Source organism: Zingiber officinale, chromosome 5A, assembly GCF_018446385.1.
Source record: "Zingiber officinale cultivar Zhangliang chromosome 5A, Zo_v1.1, whole genome shotgun sequence".
Classification (NCBI taxonomy): Eukaryota; Viridiplantae; Streptophyta; class Magnoliopsida; order Zingiberales; family Zingiberaceae; genus Zingiber; species Zingiber officinale.
Window position 1 is genome coordinate 137,481,860 of NC_055994.1, and position 25,006 is coordinate 137,506,865.

General features: G+C 37.5%; 4 protein-coding genes and 1 pseudogene across 6 annotated transcripts; 2 read left to right on the top strand and 3 right to left on the bottom strand.

Annotated features, from left to right (window-relative positions):
* Nucleotides 1–769: 769 nt before the first annotated feature.
* LOC121982035 (DEAD-box ATP-dependent RNA helicase 3, chloroplastic-like) lies at nucleotides 770–7,244 on the top strand. The gene is made up of 10 exons (XM_042534890.1): nucleotides 770–1,308; nucleotides 1,456–1,598; nucleotides 1,702–2,116; nucleotides 2,207–2,305; nucleotides 2,752–2,976; nucleotides 3,144–3,521; nucleotides 3,871–4,014; nucleotides 5,154–5,249; nucleotides 5,768–6,087; nucleotides 6,744–7,244. Exons 1-10 carry the CDS (start codon nucleotides 868–870, stop codon nucleotides 6,814–6,816), a joined length of 2,334 nt encoding a protein of 777 aa, XP_042390824.1. The 5' UTR covers nucleotides 770–867; the 3' UTR covers nucleotides 6,817–7,244.
* A 959-nt stretch (nucleotides 7,245–8,203) lies between these two features.
* Nucleotides 8,204–12,750, top strand: LOC121982036 (syntaxin-81-like). Its single transcript, XM_042534892.1, has 7 exons — nucleotides 8,204–8,931; nucleotides 9,255–9,338; nucleotides 9,435–9,539; nucleotides 9,952–10,101; nucleotides 10,617–10,859; nucleotides 10,954–11,085; nucleotides 12,409–12,750. The coding sequence occupies exons 1-7, from the start codon at nucleotides 8,854–8,856 to the stop codon at nucleotides 12,550–12,552; spliced, it is 936 nt and encodes a 311-aa protein (XP_042390826.1). The 5' UTR covers nucleotides 8,204–8,853; the 3' UTR covers nucleotides 12,553–12,750.
* An 820-nt stretch (nucleotides 12,751–13,570) lies between these two features.
* LOC121982040 lies at nucleotides 13,571–15,951 on the bottom strand (annotated as a pseudogene).
* Nucleotides 15,952–17,231: 1,280 nt separating this feature from the next.
* On the bottom strand, nucleotides 17,232–21,373 carry LOC121982038. Of its 3 annotated transcripts, none has more exons than XM_042534894.1 (8): nucleotides 21,019–21,373; nucleotides 19,842–19,875; nucleotides 19,382–19,609; nucleotides 19,063–19,152; nucleotides 18,205–18,270; nucleotides 18,026–18,117; nucleotides 17,583–17,630; nucleotides 17,232–17,510 (listed from the first exon to the last, which is right to left on the bottom strand). In XM_042534894.1, exons 1-8 carry the CDS (start codon nucleotides 21,354–21,356, stop codon nucleotides 17,396–17,398), a joined length of 1,011 nt encoding a protein of 336 aa, XP_042390828.1. In that variant the 5' UTR covers nucleotides 21,357–21,373; the 3' UTR covers nucleotides 17,232–17,395. The 3 variants fall into 3 exon arrangements, with proteins under 3 accessions (XP_042390828.1, XP_042390829.1, XP_042390830.1); XM_042534895.1 differs by lacking the exon at nucleotides 21,019–21,373 and adding an exon at nucleotides 20,360–20,885; XM_042534896.1 differs by lacking the exons at nucleotides 19,382–19,609; nucleotides 21,019–21,373 and adding an exon at nucleotides 20,360–20,895.
* Nucleotides 21,374–21,581: 208 nt separating this feature from the next.
* LOC121982037 (dihydrolipoyl dehydrogenase 1, mitochondrial-like) lies at nucleotides 21,582–24,872 on the bottom strand. Its single transcript, XM_042534893.1, has 2 exons — nucleotides 24,410–24,872; nucleotides 21,582–22,984 (listed from the first exon to the last, which is right to left on the bottom strand). The coding sequence occupies exons 1-2, from the start codon at nucleotides 24,752–24,754 to the stop codon at nucleotides 21,734–21,736; spliced, it is 1,596 nt and encodes a 531-aa protein (XP_042390827.1). The 5' UTR covers nucleotides 24,755–24,872; the 3' UTR covers nucleotides 21,582–21,733.
* Between the last annotated feature and the right edge of the window lie 134 nt (nucleotides 24,873–25,006).

The following is a 25,006-nucleotide window of genomic DNA, read 5'->3' on the forward strand; positions in this document are numbered from 1 at the left end:
ACGCGCGTTTTCTAGAAAACAGAAAACGATTTTTTGTCATTCTCTGTTTTTCTAGAAAACGATAGCCAATTTTTTAGAAAACGCGCGCGGAAAACGCAAACCAAACACCATTTTCCAGAAAACGCGCGTTTTCCAAAAAATGAAAATGGAAAACGCGCGTACCAAACGCCCCCTAAAGTTCTCATTTTTTTACTTCTTCCTCTCTATTTTATCTTCTCTATTTTTCTCAAAATTAATGATCTTCCAAGAATTGTAAGTTATTCCTTTCTAGTTTCATGAATTTTCAAAAATTGTCCCTACTAATCGAAAATCTTGACTACGCCCTTGGTGAGGATCACGTATGATGGGTGTGATGGGTGTGCACGATGAATTTAGTGTATAACATCCTATGTAATAATTATAATTCGTAGGTATTATAATATTTAAATCGATCAAAATCAAAATAATAAGGAGTAATTTGGAAAATAAAATTCATTTGATGATTCTCATCTTTTAAAAAGATCGCTCTTTTAATTTTTCTCTAAAAGTTTCTAGTCTTTTGCGTTCAAGATTAGAAAAAAACACAATAATTATCTTAAAATGTGATTTAATGTAGGCGGCAAATTTGTTTTTGTTTTTGTTTTTTTTTCTAAAATATATATTAACATTCAGTTTTTTTTTGGGCTTGGGCTTGGGCTTCCTCCTCGTCTCTCCTCATATACCATTGATCCATCAAAAATATCTTTATTCATATCCTCTTCTTTCTGGTCTATAAGTTGAAGCAGCGGACAGCGCACGAGGTGGACTCTCATAAGGCCATTCGTTACCGGCCTTATCAAAACCCTTCCCACCTTATCCCCTCTTCCTCCTCCTCCCACCACCACCACCATGGCCGCTGCCGCCGCTTCCACCTCCACCATCAGCGTGTCTGCTCTCTACCTCTCCTCTTCCCTCACCTGCTCTTCCCCTTCAGGCGCTGGCCGCATCCTCAAGATCCCGGCATCCCGGGGCCTCGCTTTTTCCTGGCTCTCCGCCACTTCGAGAGCTCCTCGCGCTTCCCCACTCTTCGTCCCCGCCTCGGTCGCCTCTCCCAACTCCGTCCTCAGTGAAGAGGCCTTCAAGGGCTTCCGTGGCCTCCCCAAGTCTCCGCTTGAGGAGGGCGAGGAGGAGGAGGAATACGCCTCCGATTCCTACAACTCAGAGGAGGAGGAAGAGGGTTTCGCTGCTGAAGTGGACCAGGATGAGCTTGCCGTTTCCAAATTGGGCCTGCCGCAGCAGCTAGTTAGTATCCTCGAGAAGCGAGGGATTACCAATCTTTTCCCTATCCAGGTGAGTCCAAAATGGCGCTTTTAACTCTTGTTTGGACTGTTCCATTCACTGCCAATATGATTTGCTATGAACTTCTTTTATATTTCGGTTGGTCACTTTAGCATGCGGTACAGGCGGCATTAACATACTTAATTTGTCTTTCTATAGAGGGCCGTTTTGATTCCCGTTCTTGAAGGACGAGACCTTATTGCACGGGCTAAGACTGGAACGGGAAAGACTTTGGCGTTTGGAATTCCCATAATCAAGCGGCTGACTGAGGATGATGAGGCAGAGGGGAGGAAGAGGTCAAGGTGCCTACTTTTCTTAAAATCTCATTGCCATGCTTAGTGGTGTGATTGAAATGTTGACTATCTTTCTAAGTCGTTTTTCATTTTCATTCCTTGATTGGTTTAGGCTGTTAGGTCGTCTTCCTCGGGTTCTAGTTCTTGCACCTACCAGAGAATTGGCCAAACAGGTGGAGAAGGAAATTAAAGAATCAGCACCTTATCTGAGCACTGTCTGTGTTTATGGTGGAGTAGCTTACAATATTCAGAAAAATTCACTTTCCCGTGGTGTTGATGTGGTCGTGGGAACTCCTGGTCGAATAATTGACCTTATTAATGATGATAGTCTTAGGCTTGGAGAGGTTCAATATTTGGTTCTAGATGAAGCTGATCAAATGCTTGCTGTTGGATTTGAAGAAGATGTGGAAGTAATATTGCAGAAACTTCCACCACAACGTCAAAATATGTTGTTCTCTGCAACAATGCCTGGTTGGGTTAAGAAGTTGTCTAGGAGATACCTAAACAACCCTCTGACAATTGATTTGGTATGTCCATTTTTAATTTCTATTTTTTGGAATCAAGTGTATGATTTCACCTCTTGCAAAATATAATTTTAATATATTTTTATGGGCTAGGTTGGAGACCAAGATGAGAAACTAGCAGAAGGCATTAAACTTTATGCCATATCAACAACTGCAACTTCAAAGCGCACTATTCTGAGTGACTTGATTACGGTATGCTTATGATATTTTTCTTGTAGAGACTGGTGGTCTTGTTTCTCCTTTTGTCACACTTTGTTTGCTAGCCAATTGTTATGGTTAGGCATTTGATGCTGAGCTTATCTACATTGCATCAAATGACATCATTTTGTGAGCAGAATATGAGGCAGAAGTTAACTTTTTGTCGCATACTGATTCTTTACACGCATACCTTTTTTTGTAAGAAAAAGTTTAAGATTTTGAACCAATTCTCCTTGCAATTTACACCAGTGAATTATTTAAAATGAGCGGAATAGTTCCCCAAACAGCATTTTACTTGTCTGCCATATTCTGTGTATGCAAATTTTGTGCGCAACATTTATCTATAAACTGTTATCCTTCTACAAACTATTGCATATGATATTTTGTTTTTTTTTTTTGGCCTAAAATGCTCATGCTTTTGATGTTATTTACTTGCATAGGTTTATGCCAAGGGTGGGAAAACAATTGTTTTTACTCAGACAAAGCGTGATGCTGATGAAGTATCCATGGCCTTGAGTAATAGTATTGCTTCTGAGGCACTGCATGGGGATATATCTCAACATCAACGAGAAAGAACCTTGGGTGGATTTCGTCAAGGGAAATTCACTGTGCTGGTTGCAACTGATGTTGCTGCTCGGGGACTAGACATACCGAATGTTGATTTGGTATTTTTCTTATATTTGTGTTTAGATATTGATTGCCACTGTTTATCAGTTAATATAAGAGTCTTGTGTATAATCATTTTTATCCTCAATCTATACATACTTTTCTGCAATATATTTTTATGGGCTTATAGAATGATAATCATTGTTTTTCTTCTTCTCTTTTGCAGATTATTCATTATGAACTACCAAATGATCCAGAGACATTTGTGCATCGTTCTGGTCGTACTGGACGTGCTGGAAAAGAAGGCAATGCCATCTTGATGTTTACTAGTAGCCAGCGGAGAACAGTTAAATCTCTTGAACGTGATGTGGGATGCAGGTTCGAGTTTGTAAGCCCACCTTCAATGCAAGAGGTATTGGAATCATCTGCTGAGCAAGTGGTTGCTACTCTGCGAGGTGTTCACGCAGATTCAATCCAATATTTCCTTCCAACTGCTCAAAGGTTGACTGATGAACAAGGAACACATGCTCTTGCTGCTGCTTTGGCACATTTAAGTGGATTTTCTCAACCACCTTCATCTCGTTCTCTTATCAGTCATGAGCAGGTAAAAATGTGGTCTCATCTTACACATTTGGTTTGCAGTTTCTGTTTTTGCTTATTGAATTCTGGAATATTTTGTTTATGCTTTGCTTGAGAAAGCAAGACCATATCTGCTCCAGTTAGCAAAATAGTTCGTTTTCATTTTTTTTTGTTCTGCTGCACGTAGATAGTGCCTGGTATTCTTGTTTGCATGAACATGCTCCAGCATAATTCCTTGCATGCTGGATAGATTCTTCACCTTTTGGAAAATTGTGCACTCATTTAGCTTGTGTTAAGTTACCATGCCTCTCTAACATATTCTGAACTTCAGTTATATGTATGTTATTCTGAACTTCAGTTATCTGTCATGTTAGGGGTGGGTGACATTACAATTAACACGTGAACCTGGATATTCAAGAGGGTACTTCTCTGCAAGATCTGTTACTGGATTTCTTTCTGATGTATATCCTGATGCTGCTGATGAAGTGGGCAAGATATGCATGATTGCAGATGAAAAGGTTTGAACTCCATGAAACCACATGCATTTTCCCCTTCCAAATATGTTCCTGCTTGGTGTTTTTGTAATTGTTTGATGTTTCTACCTTTGATTCATTTAATGCAATATTCGAAATTTCCTGATAGAGCAATTACTTATTTCCATGCGATTCTTTTTTTTCATGTTTAAATTTTCCTTTTCAGTTTTTGTGTTATCCCTTGGTGATTTATTTAAATAGTGTTTTTTTCCACTTTAGAATTTATTTAAATTTCCCTGTCTTCATATATTTTTGTGGCTACTTATTTCTCTTATACTTTGTTTTACTCGGCCCATTGGTTGAATGAAGAAAAAGAAGGGTGGGTCCCAATATTTGTGATAAGGGTTGTTTTCTTGCTTTTGCAAACTTAATGATTGCAATACACATCTGGTGAAAAGAACTTCATAGATTGTATGGATATGAATGTCATGGAATAAATATGTTGTAAACAACCTGATATCATGCATTTTAATTTGTTTTTCTCCCTTTTCTTTCAACAGACAATATAGACACTGGCACATGAATGACATCTAGTTGTGTATAAATAAGGATGAGAAAATTAGAGTGCTAAATGATGACCTACACACATGTATATCATCTTTATTGATATAACCATGCAATGTATCATGTATCGAGGGAGCAATGAAATAGATAGTTTGAACAATGATTTCATACATGTATATCTATACCTTTATTGATATAACCATGCAATGTATCATGTATCAATAGCCTTAGAACTCTTAGTCTATATTAGAACAATGGTTTCATATTGGATCAACTGGAAATCCTGGTTCAGAAGCAACCACATTAAGTGTGAAGGGGACAAATGTATACATAGTTTGAAGTTGAGATTCATAATACGTTATAAAGTTTGAATTACATGGTATTTTTCTCTCCCTAGTTTTAAGATGTATCAGTGATACTTTATAGGCGTCAAGATTCTTTGCGAAACCACTGTGGAGTAGTTGTCTGTTCAGACATTATTTGATATTTTAACCTCATACACAATCACTACAGTTGCCAATTATTTTTTTTAGGTTCAAGGTACTTTTTTGATTTACCCGAACAGATTAAGACGACTTCAAATATCCTACATAATGACTAATATTGCCAATTCCTTTCAGGTTCAAGGTGCTGTTTTTGATTTACCTGAAGAGATTGCTAAAGAATTGTTAACTAAACAATTGCCTCCAGGAAATTCTCTTGTCAAGATCACCAAGGTGGTTCTTTTGTTCTTATTCTCATCAAATTTTTTCCTTCCATCTCTATTCAACTTCTAAAATTAAGCCTACCGTTTCATTTCATGAAACTATGTTGATGTTTGTATAGAGGTTGGCTTTCAATGTGGTGTTCTTTGAGTATTCATGAAATGATATATTCTTTTAGATTTTTGGCATATTTTTGCCTTTGGATTCACATGAATTGTATATTCCTCAATTATACTGGCAGCTTTCTTCAGAGCTGTATTGCCACTGGATGGTCTAGCCACTGTATTTGGAGATGTTGAGGAAGAACTTAAGCCTGAATCATTATATGATATATTAGTACGCTGGTTAAGTATTGATGGTCAAATTCCTGTTATCATTCAACCTATAGAAATCCCAAATTGATGATCTTGATTGCTACTTGTATTCCTGGCATATCCATTCTATTAAGATGATTGCAGTCTTTTATTTCTAAATCCATTCTATTAAGATGATTGCATAACTCTTGACTGTTTTTATTGTTACTTTTTTAGCTCCCTATCCTACAAGATGATGGTCCTGCCACTGACTTCTATGGCCGATTTTCAAACCGGGAACGGAGCTATAGAGGTGGTGGTTCGCGGGAACGAAGTCAGAGGGTTTCAAGAAGTTGGGGTGGACGAAACTATGACAGTGATGATAGCTATGGACGGGGTGGGCGAATCAGTGATGATAGCTATGGATGGGGTGGCCGAGCATCCAGAACTGACAGTAGCTGGTCTCGAAACACTAAGCCACGAAGAGACAGTGAAGATGACTGGCTAATTGGTGGAAGAAGATCTAGTCGGACACCCTCATTTGGCAACCGAGAAAGGTATTGCCCATCCACTACATGACCATCAGATTTGCAGGGAATTTATTGCTGATATGGTCAACTAAAACACTAAATTTGCAACCAGTGTGATAAGATTTTCTATTTTGAGAAGGTCGTCTAAATTTTGGTCTAAAGGTGCATCGGTATTTCTCTTCTCATGTTAGCATTTTTAACTTTATCTCTTTAATGCCTGGGTTGTCCAAACTTTGGTCTGAGTTGGGGCATCCAGTTCCCTGGTACAGATGAGAGTATCTTCCGCTCACTGTTTTCCTCATTTTGTGTTGGTTTTTGAGGTAGAGAGAATTCTTTGTCACAAACATAGGTCAATTAAGGTAAACAAGAATTCATTAGGGTCGATTACTTGGATGGTTAATAAAGACACAATTGCATATGTCAAGGGTTCTCATTGATTTATTTTGAAATTTATAGGTATGTTGAATAACTTAGCTAATTGCATCCATAACTTATTGTAGAATTTATTATTGCGAAGCAATACCGTTTTCTTCTATTCTTCCTAGTAAATTGTTCACCATACTTCCTACAAATCCGGTCTGACCTTGTTTTTGCTTTAAGTAGAACATTATCATTGCAAACAACGAAATACAAGAACTTTCATTTGTACAAAATTCTGATATTTATGTTTGAATTCTTCGCAGAGGATTTGCAGGGGCTTGCTTTAACTGTGGCCGGTCTGGCCACCGTGCATCAGAATGTCCAAACAATAAGTAGCAACTTATGCATACATTCTCACCAGATCCGATCCTCCAGCTCTTAGATGTCTTCAAGATCCAATGGCTGACTGCATAGAAGTAACTAACGTCATCATGCGCCATTGCTGCATCACATTGCAGCTACACCATGCAGAGGTGAGGATGTGGTAACCCTAATTGGGAGATAGTGAGTTCTAGCTGATACTGAAAGTGAAGTTCTTGATCCTAGATTAGCTCCACACTGTATTTTATCTTCAATCATATAATGGGAGGATCTTCAAAATGTTGTTTTCCTTTTTTTTTTTTTAATTATCTGAAATTGTGATCAATCTAAACTACTGTCTGATAGTGCATTGGAGTGCAGGCAGTGCGTTCTCTTGTTGTTCTTATTGGACATATAAATATATGAGTTGTATCTGCTTTTAGCAGAGTAGCTTTTTATCGTCATTTTTGTTGGATTTTCCAGTTTATCTACAGTTGTGGTACACTGTTCTTGATGTGTAGTTTGATAGTTAGTTTGATAAGAATTTGCTTATATTTGTTTAATATATATAAGTTTAATTAAATAAAAGCTTGAAGAGTTGAATATATATATTTAATTTGTTAATGTTTTTGGGTGGTGTTGTAATAGGTTATGACTGGTCACCTGATCTCATGATTTTCCTCGAGGGATAATTTTGAGGGGCCCTCGGATGAGGTTGTTACAATTTTGAGAATGAATAAATAAATTTTCTTATATCAAATTTGTAAATCAATCAAATAACTATAAAAAATAAGAAAAATGATATGCACAAGGAAAAAAATTCAATGAAAATTTCAAGATAGACACATAAAGTAATGGAGTCCACAAAAAGTGAAATGGTGGGCCATGACTTTATGTGTCTATCCTTGAGATTTTCATTGAGTTTTTTTCCTTGTGCATATCATTGCTCAAAAAATAAATGAGTCAATCAAATAAAAATTAAGTCATTTGGTTCATTTTAAACTTCATTTAGTTTCAGTTAACTTATCAAATAAACTTAAATAATACAAAATTTAATTCAGCTTTGCCCGTTTAACGTCCTAGATATCATATTAGAAATAAATCGTTGAGCATGCTAAATTCCCCCTCCAGATGGTAACAAACAATCGCAAAATACTACAAGTTCAATTAAAAACTCATATATTAATTTTATTTTATACTTAATTAAATTTTAATTGAGTGTTAAAAAATATATTATGTAATTATAAATATATATATAAAGATTCTAAAATACTTTTTAAAAAAAAAAAACTCAAATTTAAGGGAATGGATGAGGCTATTTTCAGGAATATGAAGCACGTAATTATTTTAAACAATAGGTGTTTTCAGAAAAAAGTAAACAGCAATGGCTTTTTTTAGCAATCGCTCATTTTCTTTTATGCCCCTCCTTTCCTCGGCCTGCGTTTCGATTCCGATCGGACACCGCTCCTCCACCGTGCTGCGGCTGTCCGACCGGCGCCCCAGTGCAGCCTCACGCCAGAAAGGGGAATTCGATCACTTGTCGTATAGACGCCTCCGGCCTCACGTGAGAAAGGGGGAACGTTGTCCCCACCCGCGGCGTCACTTCTCCGACGCAGCATAGACGAGATTGACCCTGGCCGATCACCGCCGCCCGCCGCAGCCTTTCACACTGCCTACGGACTCGGTCTCCGGCGCATCCCAGGTCAGTGACAATCTCTTTCCTCGATCTCTCCTGGTTCGGCACAAGGATCTAAGCAAGCGCCTGCGGTCTCCTCCCTGCTGATCACCGACGCTTCTGCTCACCACGGTCGGCACACTGCCGCCTGGATCTACTTCCGGGATCTTCCCTGTTTTGTACAAGGATAGCGCCTGCGGTCTCCTCCCCTCTCGGGTTGAGCAGAAGCCACATCGATCTACGGCCTCCTCTTGTCTTGGGCTGATCAAAGGTCGAAGCATCACCGTAGGCCTCCTCTCCATTCGGGTTGAGCAGAAGCCCAGCAAGCAGCGTTTCTCCTGCGAACCGCTTCCAGCCGTTGATGAGCAGGTAGAGATTAGGTGGTATAAGGTTATGTGATGGCTAAGAGTAGGGACAGAACCGAAGATTTTAGGGAAGCTACCCGTGCGACAGCTCTCTCTTTTGGCTACGACGAGGTTGGTTATTGGATTGAAACTATCTTAATTTTCTTTTTCCTATTGACGTGTTAGTGTTCCTTGCATTCATTTGAATATTCATGGGAGTTTTTCTTCTTGCTTCACTCTGGGCTATGCATATCTTAAATTGTAATTGCTATTTCTCAACAGTAAAGAATTCCAAGTTTGTTCTGTTTCAGAGTTTTACAGTTTGTGAGTTTGTTTCAATTGAGAACAATTCAACATACGCTAGAAACTGCTACAATGATACATGTAATTCATAAGATTTTAATGGCACCATGTTATAACAGTACATTTTTTTGGCTTGTCATTGTCTTTGACAGGCCAAATTGGCTGCGCTCTTGGCATCCTTCATTTTGCGCAAACCCTTGGAGAAACCTCCATTTGAAAAAGCTGCAATTAAGACGGTACATCAGCTGCAGAGTCTCTTGCTTTGATATTCTCTGGATACGTGATATCTCTATCATATTTGATAAATGTTTTGACAATTTTCTTATTTTTAGCTTGAAAGTATTTCAGAATTGGAACACTTCATCACTAAGCATCGGAAAGATTATGTGGATCTGCATCGAATCACTGAACAGGAGAGGGACAACATTGAACATGAAGTGAGTTAGCCTAAGCTTAATCTTTTATCAATATTTTCTTTATTTGTGCACTATGTATTACCGTTTTGAACTTTTCCATTTCTGCAAATGCATATTTTATCCTAGCGTTTTTTTAATTAAAAAAAGAATGAGAGTGAGAGATACATCGTGTGGTTCACTCATTGCATATTGAATGAAACCTGGGCGTATGTTGAAATCTAGGACTCTCTCTATATTTATACATAATACACGCAACTAACTAAAAAGAACCACACCATCTTTTTATTTCTGTTTCCGAGAGGTTTTAGGTGATACCCATTTGACTTTTTTCCCTGTAGACTAGCTTTTATGTTTATTTACTGGCCATATACTCATATTCAATGCTTTGATGTGTTTATTTGGTTGTTTTATGAATATAATTTTTTATATTCAGGTAGGTGTTTTCATAAAAGTTTGCAAGGACCAGATTGATATCCTTCAGAACATGATATACAATGAAGAAAAGAATGGAAGTTCAAAATCATGGCTTAACCTGAGGGATGATAAACCCAATGCAGATGTGGTTGCCCACAAGCATGGCGTGGTATGGATTTAATTTAGTGGGACTTTTTATTTTTAATTTTAAATTAATTATTAATTTAGATTTGGACTGTGAGAGCAATCAATAAGCCCTATGAGTAGTTTGGTTCTTGTGGTATGGTTTATTTTCTCTATCCACTAACTACCCAAAAAAAATCATGTTTATTTCCTTGTTACTCACTGCTGGTTCATTACAAGAGGGATTTAGGTTGAGATTAAATGTTTTCATATATAATAGGGGGTCATAAGAATGCCAGGGTTGCTGCTATTTTGCTTTCAAATTATTTAGCAGAATAAGACTCCATTTTGATCCAAAAATAGGCACTTCCATTTTTATACCTTTGCCTGTGTGTTTCTCCATTGAATTTTATGAAACAGAGAATTATTAGTTTGGCAAGGATCTCTATGATAGCTTTTCTTCTAAACAATTTTTCAGTAATACATCAAATCTATGCATTTAAAATGTGCATTTCTTTCGTTTTAACATGATCTTTATACTGGTTCCCATCCTTGCTATAGGTTTTAATTCTCAGTGAGCGGCTCCATTCAGTCAGTGCTCAGTTTGACCGGCTCAGATCTGTACGCTTCCAGGATGCTATAAACAGAGCCATGCCAAGAAGGAAGGTTAATAGAGTTCTCCACTCAGCACCTTCTGAGCAACCTTCTGGCTTTGACCTGCCGAATCTTGGAGGACAAGAGCTAACCACAACGCCTTTGAGAGTCCAAGATCAAATTCTAGATGATGAGACACGAGCTCTTCAAGTAGTTTTTTTTTGAAAGCAACATTCATTTTTCACTCTTTAATTCCAGTAAACAACGTAGTTGTGTGTATTTAACATTAATTTGCGTTTGTTAGGTGGAACTGAGCAACCTCCTTGATGCTGTTCAAGAAACAGAAACTAAGATGGTAGAGATGTCAGCACTGAATCACCTCATGTCAACTCATGTTCTACAGCAGGCACAGCAGATTGAACATTTATACGATCAGGTACCTGTTCTTTATTTGCTTTGGAGATGATGAGTAAAGGATGACTACTTCCGTTCTTTTGTCAGTTTTACGATGACTCCAAAAACCAATAGGCCATCCTTGCTAGGTTAATATTATGAACATCTTCATAACTTTGAATAGTCTTGGAAAGGTACATTTCCAGGTTTAATTTGGTTTCCAAAAGGAATTCGTGACAATTTAGCATGCAACATCATTTATCTTATATATTTGAGTTCCTTTTTAAAACACCATTTTTCCATAGGACACTTTCAGATTGTTACAGTACCAATAAATAAAGTTGAATGCTAACTTGAACAGTTGAACAAACCCCTGCCAAATGAAATAAAGGGTGTTTTTGCTGTACTCTGGATTTATCCGGTAGACGAACCAGGAGGAAGGCCATCTACCTATTATCAAGAAAAAAAGAAAAAAAGAGGTGTTTCTACTTCTTGAGGTTCCTGCCAGCTTGATGAGGCCTGGCTAGGGTAGTTGCAGACAAACTTTTGTCTGCCAAGTTGCAGTGGGGCAATAGTCTCATACCAAGTCTTGTCTTCAATACACCACGTAAAACAAATTATAAAGAATAATTGATTATTACTAACACAATACACTGTAAATTAGTAAATTAGGTTATATTATTAATAACCCAACAAAATGTAACTGATTATTTAATCATAATCTTCAAATTATAACTTAGTACACTGATATTAATTACACTAATTAACTCTATTACTAACTTAAACTATATCGTCCAAGGAATTATTTAATATTGTTAACAATAATTGTAACTTGAGTTATATTTAGTATAGTTAGTAGATTAGTTTCAGGTATATTAGATATTATAAGCCACGTGCTAAACCTATTATGTGAGAGTAGATTTCTTGTGTTTGTGTTTAATATCCTAAATTTATCACTATTTGGAAAAATAATGTGGTCGGTGTCTAGCTACATATTTCTGTGTTGTAAAATAAGTCATATGAGATATGACTTTTCTGAACCATGGATCATCGGGCCAGTTTATACGGTTAATGTGCATGGAAACAAATAGTTTTTGAGTTTTGGTGCTGTTCACTATATTTAAATTCCAAAACACTTGAGCTTCAGAAGAATTTGGTTCTATTCACCCAGTAATGCCTTAGCAAGTTATAAATATTTATCTTTTGGACTATTGTTCAAACTCTAATGTTCAAAAAAATGCAATTGACTCATCACAGATTCAGGTTAACTTTGTTTATCCTTTCAGCTGCTGCAATTGCACAATTGTCTTGATTATTTTGTGCCTTCCGATGTCAATGCTAACCCATTTCTCTTGGTGGATTGTAGGCAGTTGAAGCTACTAAGAACGTGGAGCTGGGTAACAAAGAGCTGTCTCAGGCCATCAAACGCAATAGCAGCAGCAGAACTTTTCTCCTCCTCTTCTTGTTTGTCCTCACTTTCTCCATCCTCTTTCTTGACTGGTACAACTGAGTTTTAAAGTTTAATTTTTCCCCCCTTATACAAACTTCCCAAACATGTTAAAGTGGGATATGCTGGTTTAGATCAAACTGAAATCGTAATTATCTTGGTTAAACGTTCATTTTAGTCGCACTGGGGCATACTGTATTTTCGACAAAATCTAGAGTGTCAAAGTAGAAATACTCGTGAAAGTTGATATATTGTGAAGGATATAGGAATTATGCCAAGCAATTGCAGAGTTTAGCAATTAACATACATGTCTGACGACCATGCATTTTGATTTTCGGTGGAGATGCCAACGTAAACTTAAACCTGGGTAAAATAATTTGCATCTGCCAGTATTTTTCTCCATTTTCAAATACCCTTCTGTGTGGTTTCACTTTCATCCTTGTCTAAATGCCGTGAAGTTTATCTTCTGCCGGTGTCATGTGTTTTATCACTGCGTATGCTTCGAACATAAACTACTAGTGTGGGTTTTAAACTTGAAATTATGAAATATTGAGGATAGAAGCAATTTCATATGTTATGCAAGCACAGAAAATGATTTACTGGAAACAGTCTTAGTAGATGTATCTTTAGGTATATTAAAATTTTACAAGGGGAGAAGAAAAATATCTGAGGCTAGACTTCACAATCGACTCATATCATTAGTGACATCTCATCCATTGGGTTACAACATTCAATATATTCCCATAAAGTGTTTTTATTCTGTTTTGTGTTTAAAAATTGTAAGAACCACCTTAATAAACGTCAATATTGGTCTTGACGTGCTCCTCGTGGATTGGCGTATAGATACTTATTCTAATAGATTTTAAAATCAATTTTTAATGAATACAAAATCAATTTTATTCTGTTTTATGTTTGGTGAATGTTTGACCTTTCTCATATACATTAAAACAAAATGTCCCTACGATTTATTTGTGAGATGCCTACAAAGATACAGGTTCAATTACATCATCAAATTACAAATGCAAGAAACTATAGATAACTAAATCACAAGGATGAAGATGGGCCTCACATCATCACCAACTCAATAACAAGACCAAATAAACCATCAGGTTCTTGGCACTTTCATCTAACCATAGTCAAGTGTTCATCGAGAACAAGTAATGCAACACGATTTCAGTTTACACTTGAAAGTGTTTCAATAGGCATCACTTAGTCGTGAAATTCTAACTAACAGCACAGCTGTGCTAGTAAAATTAAGTAATAGCGTTGACATTTATTATGCAAGAGTTGAACCTAAACAAATCAAAGTCACGGTGCATATTTGAACAAGAAACATATGTCGCCAAATTAAGCACGATCTGAACTTCCTCGATGATAATGCAGATGAGAGAATGATTTTCCCTTATCGAGGACTTCTAGAGATCAGGCATGCCAATTCCAGCTTTAGCATCGTATGTCTTTTCGAGTACTAGTTCAACTGGTGTATCCTTGGGACCAACTGCATAAGATAGTTGAAGTATGATAATAATTCAGATTCATTACAAACAGCTGCAAAAGCTATGGATATGGGCAGACATCAGGTACGTGGGTCTAGCTCCACATTAGGTATTTGAGTTCTGTAGGGTGTTATAGTTGTCATATAAATATGAAATAACAATTCAATGTTTTATTCCTCTCAATTGATATGACAATCGATTAACGCAACCAATGGGTAATAAACAACTGAATTTAAGAAAGCAACTTTAGCAATCAAGTAAAACTGAATGTACCAAAGCTAGGTCTTGGTTTTCGCCTTTCTTTTAGTATTTCAGGACAAGGAATTACAGCTCCAGATGCAGCAAGTCCTCTAGAGACCCGTACTTTAGTTCCGTCTTCCAGATATTTATACCCGGTCTTACATGGCTTCCTGCACGATAACAATTTTACTTATAAAGAGTAACCAAATTAGGGAATTTAACACAAAATCAAGCTGATGAGGCAATGTTGAAGAGATTGTACCCAGTAACTGGGTCAAGAACCTAGACATTGGAAACATGAAGGGGGGCTTCAATTGAAAAGATTCCACCCTCATGTCCTTGCCCTTGTTTGATGTGTTTCTTCACCTGAAATGAGAACAACACAATCTGATAACAGATAGCAAAGGGTACTAGTACGAAAGATCAAAATTCGTGAACCCATCATACTACCACATGGAACTATGATGATCATAAATAACATTACTTGTACACAATAGCACTGGAAAGGTAAAACATGCAGAAGATTACACTAGGCTATGTAGCTTGTTAATTCTCAAAGGTGACCTTAGAATATTAATAGCTTTTAGAATAGTGTAAATAACATGTTAACAAGAAACAAACTTTCAAATGGAAATGTAAATTGATATGGAAATTATGGAAGCCATATGGGAAATGAATCCTACTCCTGTATGAAAAGTACAAGCAATAACCTTGAACAAGCCTTCAGATGATTATGTCAAATTATGGAGACCAATGCACGATTTGGAAAAACTAATACAAACAAGAGAATACCATATTTCACTTTTCCACTTCACTAAATCATTATAAAGTATAAAATGATTATGCAGAACTCCAGATTGTTCTAGATAGAAACTTCAACTATCAACAACCTATGCGGAATGAATGAAAAGTAGAATAAAATGTCAGTTTAGCTGAATCATGAAGAACTTCTAAATTTCTGAAGAAATGTGTACCGATTCAACATCTCATATAGATTTTTCAGTAGATTAATGTAATCTCTGACAACTGATCTCAACTAAATAAATAACAAACACTTCAATTTAAGAACCAGTGCATTGATTCAATGCTTGATACAGCCCTGATGAGGTGATCGGTCTTAGATTCATGATCTAACTACTGCACCAATACAGTCCATATATGGAATCTTTTAGGCAAAAATCACTTCAATTTAGCAAAATAAGTGGTGTATAAAGTCAGAGAACAGACCAAATTTTTCCCTTCAACAATGACTCTGTTCTGAGATCTAATGACACGTTTGATGATACCTGTCTCACCCTTATCCTTGCCTCTTATGATCATGACCTACAAAACATTAGCAAAAGATAAAATCATAACTTCAACCAAGGTAAACAATGATACGTGAAAAAGAAAGAATTGAAGATTACGTTGTCGCCTCTGAGGATCTTCCAGTGCCTGAATAACTTCTCAGCTGCCTTCCACCCCATCCTTCCTTGTGTTGACTGGGCTCTGCCTGTTTAACCCTTTTCCCACCTAAGGTTTAGGTGCAGGAGATGGCTCGCGCCGACCTCTGCTAGGGCTCGCGGCAGGAGATGGCGAGGAGAGGGAGAGGATCGCGGCAGGAGATCGCGAAGAGAGGGAGAGGGAGAGGGAGAGGGAGAGGGAGAGCTCGCGACTTCTCGCGAGCTAGGGCCGGCTGAGGGAGAGGGAGAGCTCGCGAAGAGAGGGAGAGGGAGAGGGTTATCATCTTTTTAGATTAGTAAAATATTGTTGAACCATGGAGACGAAACCTACGAGAATAAGAGAAATTTTCAAGCCAAAATGAATTTTAAAAAGGATTTTTAGTGTTTTTAAAAACATTTGGATGGTCAATTTTCTATTAAAAGACTTCTTTTAAAAAATAAAAAATATTCTAATTGAAACTATCAGAAAGACACTAGTACAATTGTTTAGCTAAAACAATTTCTTACTTGCATCTGTTAAAAAAATAATGAAATGAGACTTTTTTTTTCACTCTATATATTCCAAAAAGAAATATATATTTCCATTTCTACTATATGGATACAATACTAATTGTTGATTAAAATATTTTTACTAAAATATCTTAATAATCTTCCATTTGTTAAAAAATGTAATAAAATCATTTTTTTTTTACTATTTGGAGTCTTAAAAAGTTTATATTTATTTTCTTTTCTATCGTATAATTATATAAAATTATTAAAGTGATTTAATTATAGAAACACCAGCTTCACTAAAACCCATGCCTCTTGAGTTATGAATAGGAAGAATTTTGTTACTACGATTTGACAAAATAAAATTCTGGCTTCTATTCCTCTCTTGATATTCTAATGGAAGATATATTGAATTGAGTACAAATTATACAAACTATGATAGATTGTAGAAAATACTTCTAATCTAACATTCAAAAAGTTGACAAAAAAAAAACAACTATTACTTTTAGTAAGATCACAATTGATTAATATGTAAAGAATTGGCTATGCACATACGAAGATTGTGCTAGGATTAATTATGAATGTAAAACTTGAAAGGCAAATTTTGAACGAAAATTTACATATAATGTATGTTATATTCTTTAGGACTATATTCTTGTTCTACCTGACCAATTCCACCTAAATGATTTGAGACTTAATATTAGGTCACTTCATTTTACTTTCCATATGCTTGTGTTAAGTAGATGTGAAACTTTTTTATATTGATAGGTTTTGGATGTTGTTTAAATAGACATGAAAGCAATTTGAAACAAGGTATGCACATTTAGAAGCCGACCTCTAGGAAATATTCTTAGATTTTGGATGGATGGAATCCGATACCATGTACCGATGCCATTGAGTGACTAAATTTACCTTCCATACTTCACAAAAGTTAGCTCCAAGACTTGGTTGAACATATAGAATTTGATGTTAAATTGGTTATCCTTTGCTTGGGAATAGTTGTGAACCTTTCCCCATTTCACCACCATTTTTTTTTTTTACCATTTTAAGTTCATTCACACCAGACAAGATATGATTTAGGGATCAACATCAGTTTACTTCATTTGATTAAATGAGACTTGAAAGAGATACAAGCTAAAGTTCAACATAGAAATACAAACTGGAACAAACTCATGTAGAATTAAACACTAACATAATTGACATTAATTCCAACATGTTGCGTTCTTATAATTCTAAATCTCAAGATCTTCTATATGCATGGTGAAAAATTCTTGAAAATAGTGAGTTTTTCGCACTCACAATTAATGCGTATATACCGTAACAAGGGATGTGGAGAAGTCCCAAGCATAAATACCTGCAATTTTAGTGTAGCTGTAAGAATCTTGTGCCAACAAAATGGTGGAGAAAACAAGATTCTAATACTAACCAAAGAGGAGCCCATGAAGTTGAGAGCTCAAGAAAAGGGTAGGGCCACCTGAGAAACTTATGTTAGCCATCAACTTAAATAAGAAAGCAATAGGTTACATCTTTCTTTGACGAAAAATTAGCTCGAGGACAACAATAAAAAGTAATATTTAGGATCGGTTACATGGACTAAACTATGCTATCCTCAATTCTTTGACATAGATTGATTATAGCTGCCAATTCCAACCATTCATTTTTCAAGACACTAACGTTGATTGTGTGTGGCAAAATGCAAGAATGAAGGTCGAATGCAAGTGAATAAGTTCTTGTGTGCAGTAAAGCAGTGGAGATATTTGTGTATTATATAACTACAACTATTACTGTAAAAATGTCACCATTTTAGTTGTTGCATTGATCCGTAAATGTTGGTGCATGGTAGCAAAATTTAGAAAACAATACACCCACCATGAAAATCCACAAGCGTGCAGAATCCACTGGAAGATTACATAGATACAACTCCAAAGGACAAAATATGCCATTCGAAACCATGGAAAAGGCTGTAGAACACACAGATTACTTTGTCATGTATTGAATACGTAATATCACACTTTTAGGTGAATAAATCTAGTGAGCAGGAAACTTACAAGACTGTTTAGAGTAGTATCAAGGAGAAGAAAGATAAAGTTTAGTGTATGCATGCACCCCGTAAGCTGGCAAGAAAAATATGCATAACAAATCTTAGCAACATAAGGACAAACAAAGCTTTAAAAATACGAGAAACCGGAAGAGCAATATTTTAATACTCAAGAAAAGCAATAAGAATATGATCGTTACTACAAGGAAATTTTCATTCTACTTTTAAAGTATAGTTCTACTCTAATCATCAGCAGGCAATTATCTGGTTCTTAACTCTAACTTTGTTTTTGTGTGCGTGTGCTTATTTATTTGAATAGGGTTGATTTGTGACCAAATTCACAATGTTAAACTTATTCAAAATATAGATTTAATCTTAAATCTGGAGTCCGTGTAAAGAAATATCAGGAGATTAAATGTATGAACATGGAGCAATTGGATGACAATGTTTTTCAAATTCATCACTTTAAAGATCTGGTATATTGATACAATAAATTCTCTGAAAAAAATACATTAGAAAATTTGTACTTTTAAGCTAAAAAAAAAAGGACAACCCGGTGCACGAAGCTTCCGCTATGCGGGGTCCCAGGGAAGGATCCATTGTATGCAGGCTTACCCTGCCTTTTGCAAGAGGTTATTTCCAGAATTCGAACCCATGACCTTTTGGTCACAAAGCAACAACTTTACCGTTGCAACAACTTTTAAGCTAAATATTACAAAAATAATAAACAAGTTATGAAATGATTAAAGTAATACTTTTTATGCATTCAGGAATCAGAAGCTATTATAATGCCAACATATCATCGCAAAATGAAACAAGATAAAACATAAATGGCTGAAGTCTAGTTTAACAAGTAAAGAGAACCCACCAAATCTAGTTTGAAATGTTCATCAGTGAGAAATGGTACTAGAAGGCCCCAAAACACAATGTCTGTCAACACAACAGCACCTGCACTAGTCTGTTCAAGTGAATGGAACAACATCATTTATAAAATTCAAGAAGATAACTGACATAATTAACCTATCTAGCAGTTCTCATGTATGGTTAGACTATGAAGAATGAAACAAATTCATAAAAGGAACACAACAAAATAGTTTGAAATGCCAAAATGGAGATGGAGATAGAAAAAACATTAAATCGAAGTTTTACAATTCTTTGTTATAGGGTCAAGCTATTGAGAAATTTACCTGATAAGCAATTAGCATAAGGTAACCCCAAAATCCAGCTTTTTGTTGACAATAACCATGCTCATAGTTGCTACGTGATTTGCTAGCATTTTTGTTTCTATTTGTTGCATTCAAAGTTACAGGTATATCTACTACAACATCTTCTTTAAGGAATGCATTTGCCTCGTCATTTTCAGTGGCACATTTTCCATACATCCAACAACCATAAGCAGATATCACACTAGCAATCTGTAAGCATGTAAAATTGCACATACATAAGCAAGTCATATAACAAAACAAAGCATATGCCCAACCATATCCATGTTCAAAAACCCCATAAGAAATATTAATGATATGAGCAAAATGCATCCAACTATACTGAGTTAGCAAATATTGCATATAGAATATAATCACAGATAGATGGGAAAAGAAGTTAGGAAATAAAACAAAAGTCCAAAAAAAAAAAGGAGCCGGAACATACCAGGAAATAGATGATCACTAACAAAAATGTCCACCTGCAGGCACCAAATTTAAATAGTCAGTAGCTGGCTTGGAAGCTAATAGTCAGTAGCTGGCTTGGAAGCTAACAACAAAAATATAGAGTTGTCATGAATTTCTTTCACAAGAACCATTTAGTTACCAAGTGAAATGATAAATTTAGAAACCTCTTTCCACAGTTGATGTTCTAGCTTGAACTAGTTAGATACATTGTCGTAATGGGAAGCAATTCATACAAGGAGAAACTTAACGAAATACTACATATATTTCGACGCACTCAATCAGCTCATGACCAGACACCTGAACCAGAATCAGAAAGAGGGAACCTATGAGCACATCCGCAGGAACCATAGAATCGAATTTTATTCTTGAAGAAATTTCCCCGAAATCCTAATAAAACATTTTCTGTTCGATCGAAGCAAAAAAGAAACGAGAAAAAACATGATTTTTGAGCAAACATTCGACCACACGATGCAAACAATTCAACTAAAAAGGGCTTACTGAGTATAGAAATAGAAGGCGAAGACGCGGTCAAGGAGAAGCACCTGCCACAACAAAAAGCACAAGATCGATAGAGAAACAACTCGAAATCCTAGAAGCCAAAAGCGGCTGGCCTTCTTCCAGCACGAGAGCCAGAGATCGGAGGATCTGAGGGGGTCAGCCCTGCCCGACGAGATCACGGACACCGACACGGCGGCAGGGACAGCCAGAACCACGAGGCATACAGCCACTTGCCACCGCAGCCAGTAGGCTAGGCCTTGCTCCGCCTCGCCGACCGCCATGAGCGCAGGTGCGACGAGGGAGATCGAGACCGCAGATACGACTGACCCGTTGACGGACCTTAAGTAGACTGAGTTCACGTGTCCCATCCATTTCCACCAATCGTGCGTCCCACCCATTTGTTCGCTGAAGTTGCCTTCGTTCCGGGTGGGTTATTCTTCGGTCCGAATGACGTGGATACCATTTTTTATTTTTTTGGAAAACCAAAAAATAGGTGGCAAAATTGCTTTATAAAAGGGACATTTTTTTAAAAAATTTATTTATTTATTTAAAGTTGAAATTATGTTATGTAACTAGGCATGAGCTGAACGAACTGAAGTTATTTTTCCTTTCCTTCTCACCAAAAAAAAAAAAAAAAAAAAATTAGCTCGGCTACCTACTCGGTGTAATACAGCATGATGCTCCAGTCGTAAGTGCGCAGATCCCAGATGAAAACCCCGATCATGGCGGCGGCCGCGGCCAGCCTCACCCCGAGGAGGGCAGCGGGGTGCACCGGCCGCCACCGGCTTATCCACAGTTCGCATCCCAATACTTCACCTGCCTCTTCTCCGCCGCCGCCGCCTCCGTCTTCGTCCCTGGACAGCAACCTACGGTATATGGAACTAGCTCGAGCTTTGCAGCTGCGCTCGCCGGCGAGGATGCAGGAGAGGGAGGCCGCGAGGGCGGCGGCGACGAGCGCGAAGCAGAGCAGATCGTACCAGTGGACGGAGTAGGCCATGGATTTTCTTGCGATCGGAACTTCTCTTCTCTCTGATTCATATCGGTGTGTGGGAGGAGGATGGGAAAACTGGTAGCTCGGACTGTGTGGTTTGCTAAGGCAGTTGACGTCAGCACGCGTTCCACGTGCAGGTTTGAAATTCAAGTTGACGTCGGCACGTCCGAAATTCAAGTTCTTCAAGAACATGTTCCACTTTGCAGAAAACATAAAAAAGAAGACAACGGAAGCTATGAAGCCTGAACAAATCTCGATTGAGAGCCTCAAGCAACGATAAACGAGTACAAATTGAAATGTTCTTTTATCAAAAGTTTATAAATTATTCCAAAAATAAATAAATAAAAAAATCCAAAGATCATAATGTGGCAAGTAGCAAGTACTCATATGTGAATAGGCTTGTCGTATGTAGCCATGGCAGCTTCCTTCACAGCCTCACTCATAGTCGGGTGCGCATGACATGTTCTAGCAATGTCTTCACTCGAGGCTCCATATTGGAGAGCCAGAACAGCTTCGTGGACGAGCTCCCCGGCATTGGGTGACATTATGTGGACGCCGAGGATCTTGTCAGTCTCTTTCTCAGCTAATATCTTCACTAACCCCTCCGCGTCGTCAATAGCCTTGGCGCGGCTGTTGGCCAAGAATGGGAACTTGCCAACTCTGTATGCCAACCCCAGGGACTTCACTTGCTCCTCCGTCTTGCCAACTGAAGCCACCTCAGGGTGTGTGTACACCACTCCTGGGACCATATCATAGTCGACATGACCTTCCTTACCTGCGATGAACTCTACGCATGCAACTCCATCTTCTTCTGCCTTGTGGGCAAGCATAGGCCCTGGTATCACATCGCCAATGGCATATACTCCCGAAACATTGGTCTTGAAGTGCTTGTCAACTGTGATCCTTCCTGCCTTATCGGTTTGTACTCCGATCTTCTCTAGTCCAAGACCTGCCGTATAAGGGATGCGACCGGCAGATACAAGAACAACATCTGCCTCAAGCGTGCTCTGTTCGCCTCCAGCTGCGGGTTCAACTGTCAACTTAACCCCATCCGCTGAAGTGTCAACCGCAACAACCTTTGTCTTGAGCATGAATTTCATTTTCTGCTTCTCAAGCATGCGCTGAAACTGCTTCCTTACCTCATCATCCATGGAAGGAACAATATCAGGTGCAAACTCAACAACAGTGACCTCAGCACCGAGCCGTCCCCAAACTGATCCCATCTCCAAACCAATGTAGCCTGCACCAATCACCACCAATTTCTTTGGGACGGTGGACAAAGATAGAGCTCCAGTGGACGAAACAATTTTGTTCTCGTCTATAGTAATTCCAGGGAGAGATTTCACATCAGAGCCGGTGGCAATGATGATGTTTTTGCCTTTGACAACTGTGTTTCCTCCATCAAGGGTGTCTACAGAAACTTCTGATGGTGAAATGAATTTGCCAGAACCTTTGACATAGTTTACTTTATTCTTCTTGAACAAGCCTTCAATACCTCGAGTGAGACCAGAAACAGCTTTATCTTTCTGTGCCAACATGGCAGGTAGGTCAATTTCAAGCTGAGTGAACTTAACACCATGACTTGGGAATGCATGCTTAGCTTCATGGTACATATGAGAGGAATGAAGGAGAGCCTGCAAACAAGAAAAACACATTAAAGCCTAACAAAGCTTCTGAGAATGATAATCCAGTATATGTAAAAACATCCTAAAGTTTATAACAAATCAAGAAAGAAGCAGCCTTTTATATGAATCCTCAATTCCTATACATGATTGTTGCCATAAAGACATTAGAATCATCATACTTATCAGTCAGTCAAGCTGTCGCAAAAGAATTTCAGTACAAGAAGTACCATAAGAATATGATAACAGTTACCGCATGCATATATAGCTTCCTGAGGGTTTAGCTAGGCATGCCCAGAATATAATTACATTTGCACAATAATATTGATTTTGCAACACAGCACTGACATGTGCTAGAAGAAACATCTCTGATAAGTGATTCACTAATCCAAAGTAAAGATGAAAGTTCCCAATCCAAAAACTAAATTTAGTAAGAGAGACTACTGCAAAGAAAATCATGAAACATGAACAAAAATAAACATCACAATAAGTCTATTACTAAGCTTCACTCTATATAGGTATTATCAAAACGCTAATACATGTCTAGAGCACAGAATTCTATCTTGAATAGTATATTTGGATCACAATATGGAATTGACAAAAAATAAAATAGCCATTCTTGTGGAATAAAACTGTAGGAAAATGTATCATTGGTTTGGTTCATGGAAGAGAGTAGATATTCATTGTCATTCTAACAAAGATCTATATATTTAGAACTAGACAACCAAAAATGGAGGAAATGACTCGAGGCATTTCTCAGCAGCATATTATTTTGGATTAATTACTTATAAGGCACCTTAAATTTTAAACAAATGTATTATATTTCGACTTAACAAAATAATGATACCATTTTTATAACAAAATTCTCAAACATAATGGTTTAATACATACCAACAATACCTAAACTTTGATGTAAGTTGAATAATTTTTTAATCCATAAAAAATAAATATGCCACACATTCAAGCATTAGAGAATCTAATGAGGTTTCAAAATGACATATAATCCCATGTGAGAATAATTTTATGAAGAATTAATTAAAAATTGATTTGTTGTTGTTATTGGTTATTACAGACTTGAAAGTATATGATATCCTTAAGAAGTGAAAGTTCGTGATAAATTTGTTTTAATCTTAAAAGTTCATGATAGATTTAGTGATTAACTCTATTATTTTCAGCTCCTAGTCTTATATCTTGGCCGTAGAGATTCATAAAATTATGATTAAAAAGTATATAGGGAATGCCGGAATCTATGAACTCAAAAACAAAGAGAAGAACGCATCCAAATCATTTGCTACTACTAATCCATAGACTACCCAAGCATCGGCAGTACCAACACCCATCGATCAAATCAAGAAGGCAATCAAACACGATAGATCCAACATAAAGCCAAAAAAAAAAAAGAGGGACAGGATAAGAGAAAAAAGGGGATAAGTTTACCTTGGAAGGGATGCAGCCAACGTTGAGGCAGGTGCCTCCGAGGGTTCCCCTCTTCTCGATGCACGTCGTCTTAAGACCTAACTGCGCGGCCTTGATCGCCGCCACGTACCCCCCAGGGCCGCCGCCGATCACCACCACGTCGTTCTCGTCGCCCACTGCCGCCGCGAAGCCCCTGAAGAACACGGAGGACCGCCGCATTGCCTCCGTCCGGAAGAGATCCCCGGCCCTTCGCCTCGCGAAGCTCGCCATCGCCATCGCTTCTTCTCTCGCACCCTGACGCCGTATAGAAGAGAAAGAAAAGAAGCAATTTTGTTGCTTTATAAATAGTAGGAGATTAAATATCATATAAATAGGAGCGCGAGTCCAGAGGCGAAGGGATGACTCAGTCGATCAAAACAGAGAACGACCGCCCGATAAAGATCGTACGGTTGATGGGATACATATACAAATTTTGCACATAAGTACTTGCATAGTTTAAAAATTGCAGAACGTAAATTTCTATCTGGCTTCTCTTTCTTGTTATTTGATCTGCTCCACTGCTTTACAGATAAAGCCACATCATCTGTTGATTAGGTTTCTCCACCAATTGTAAGAAGT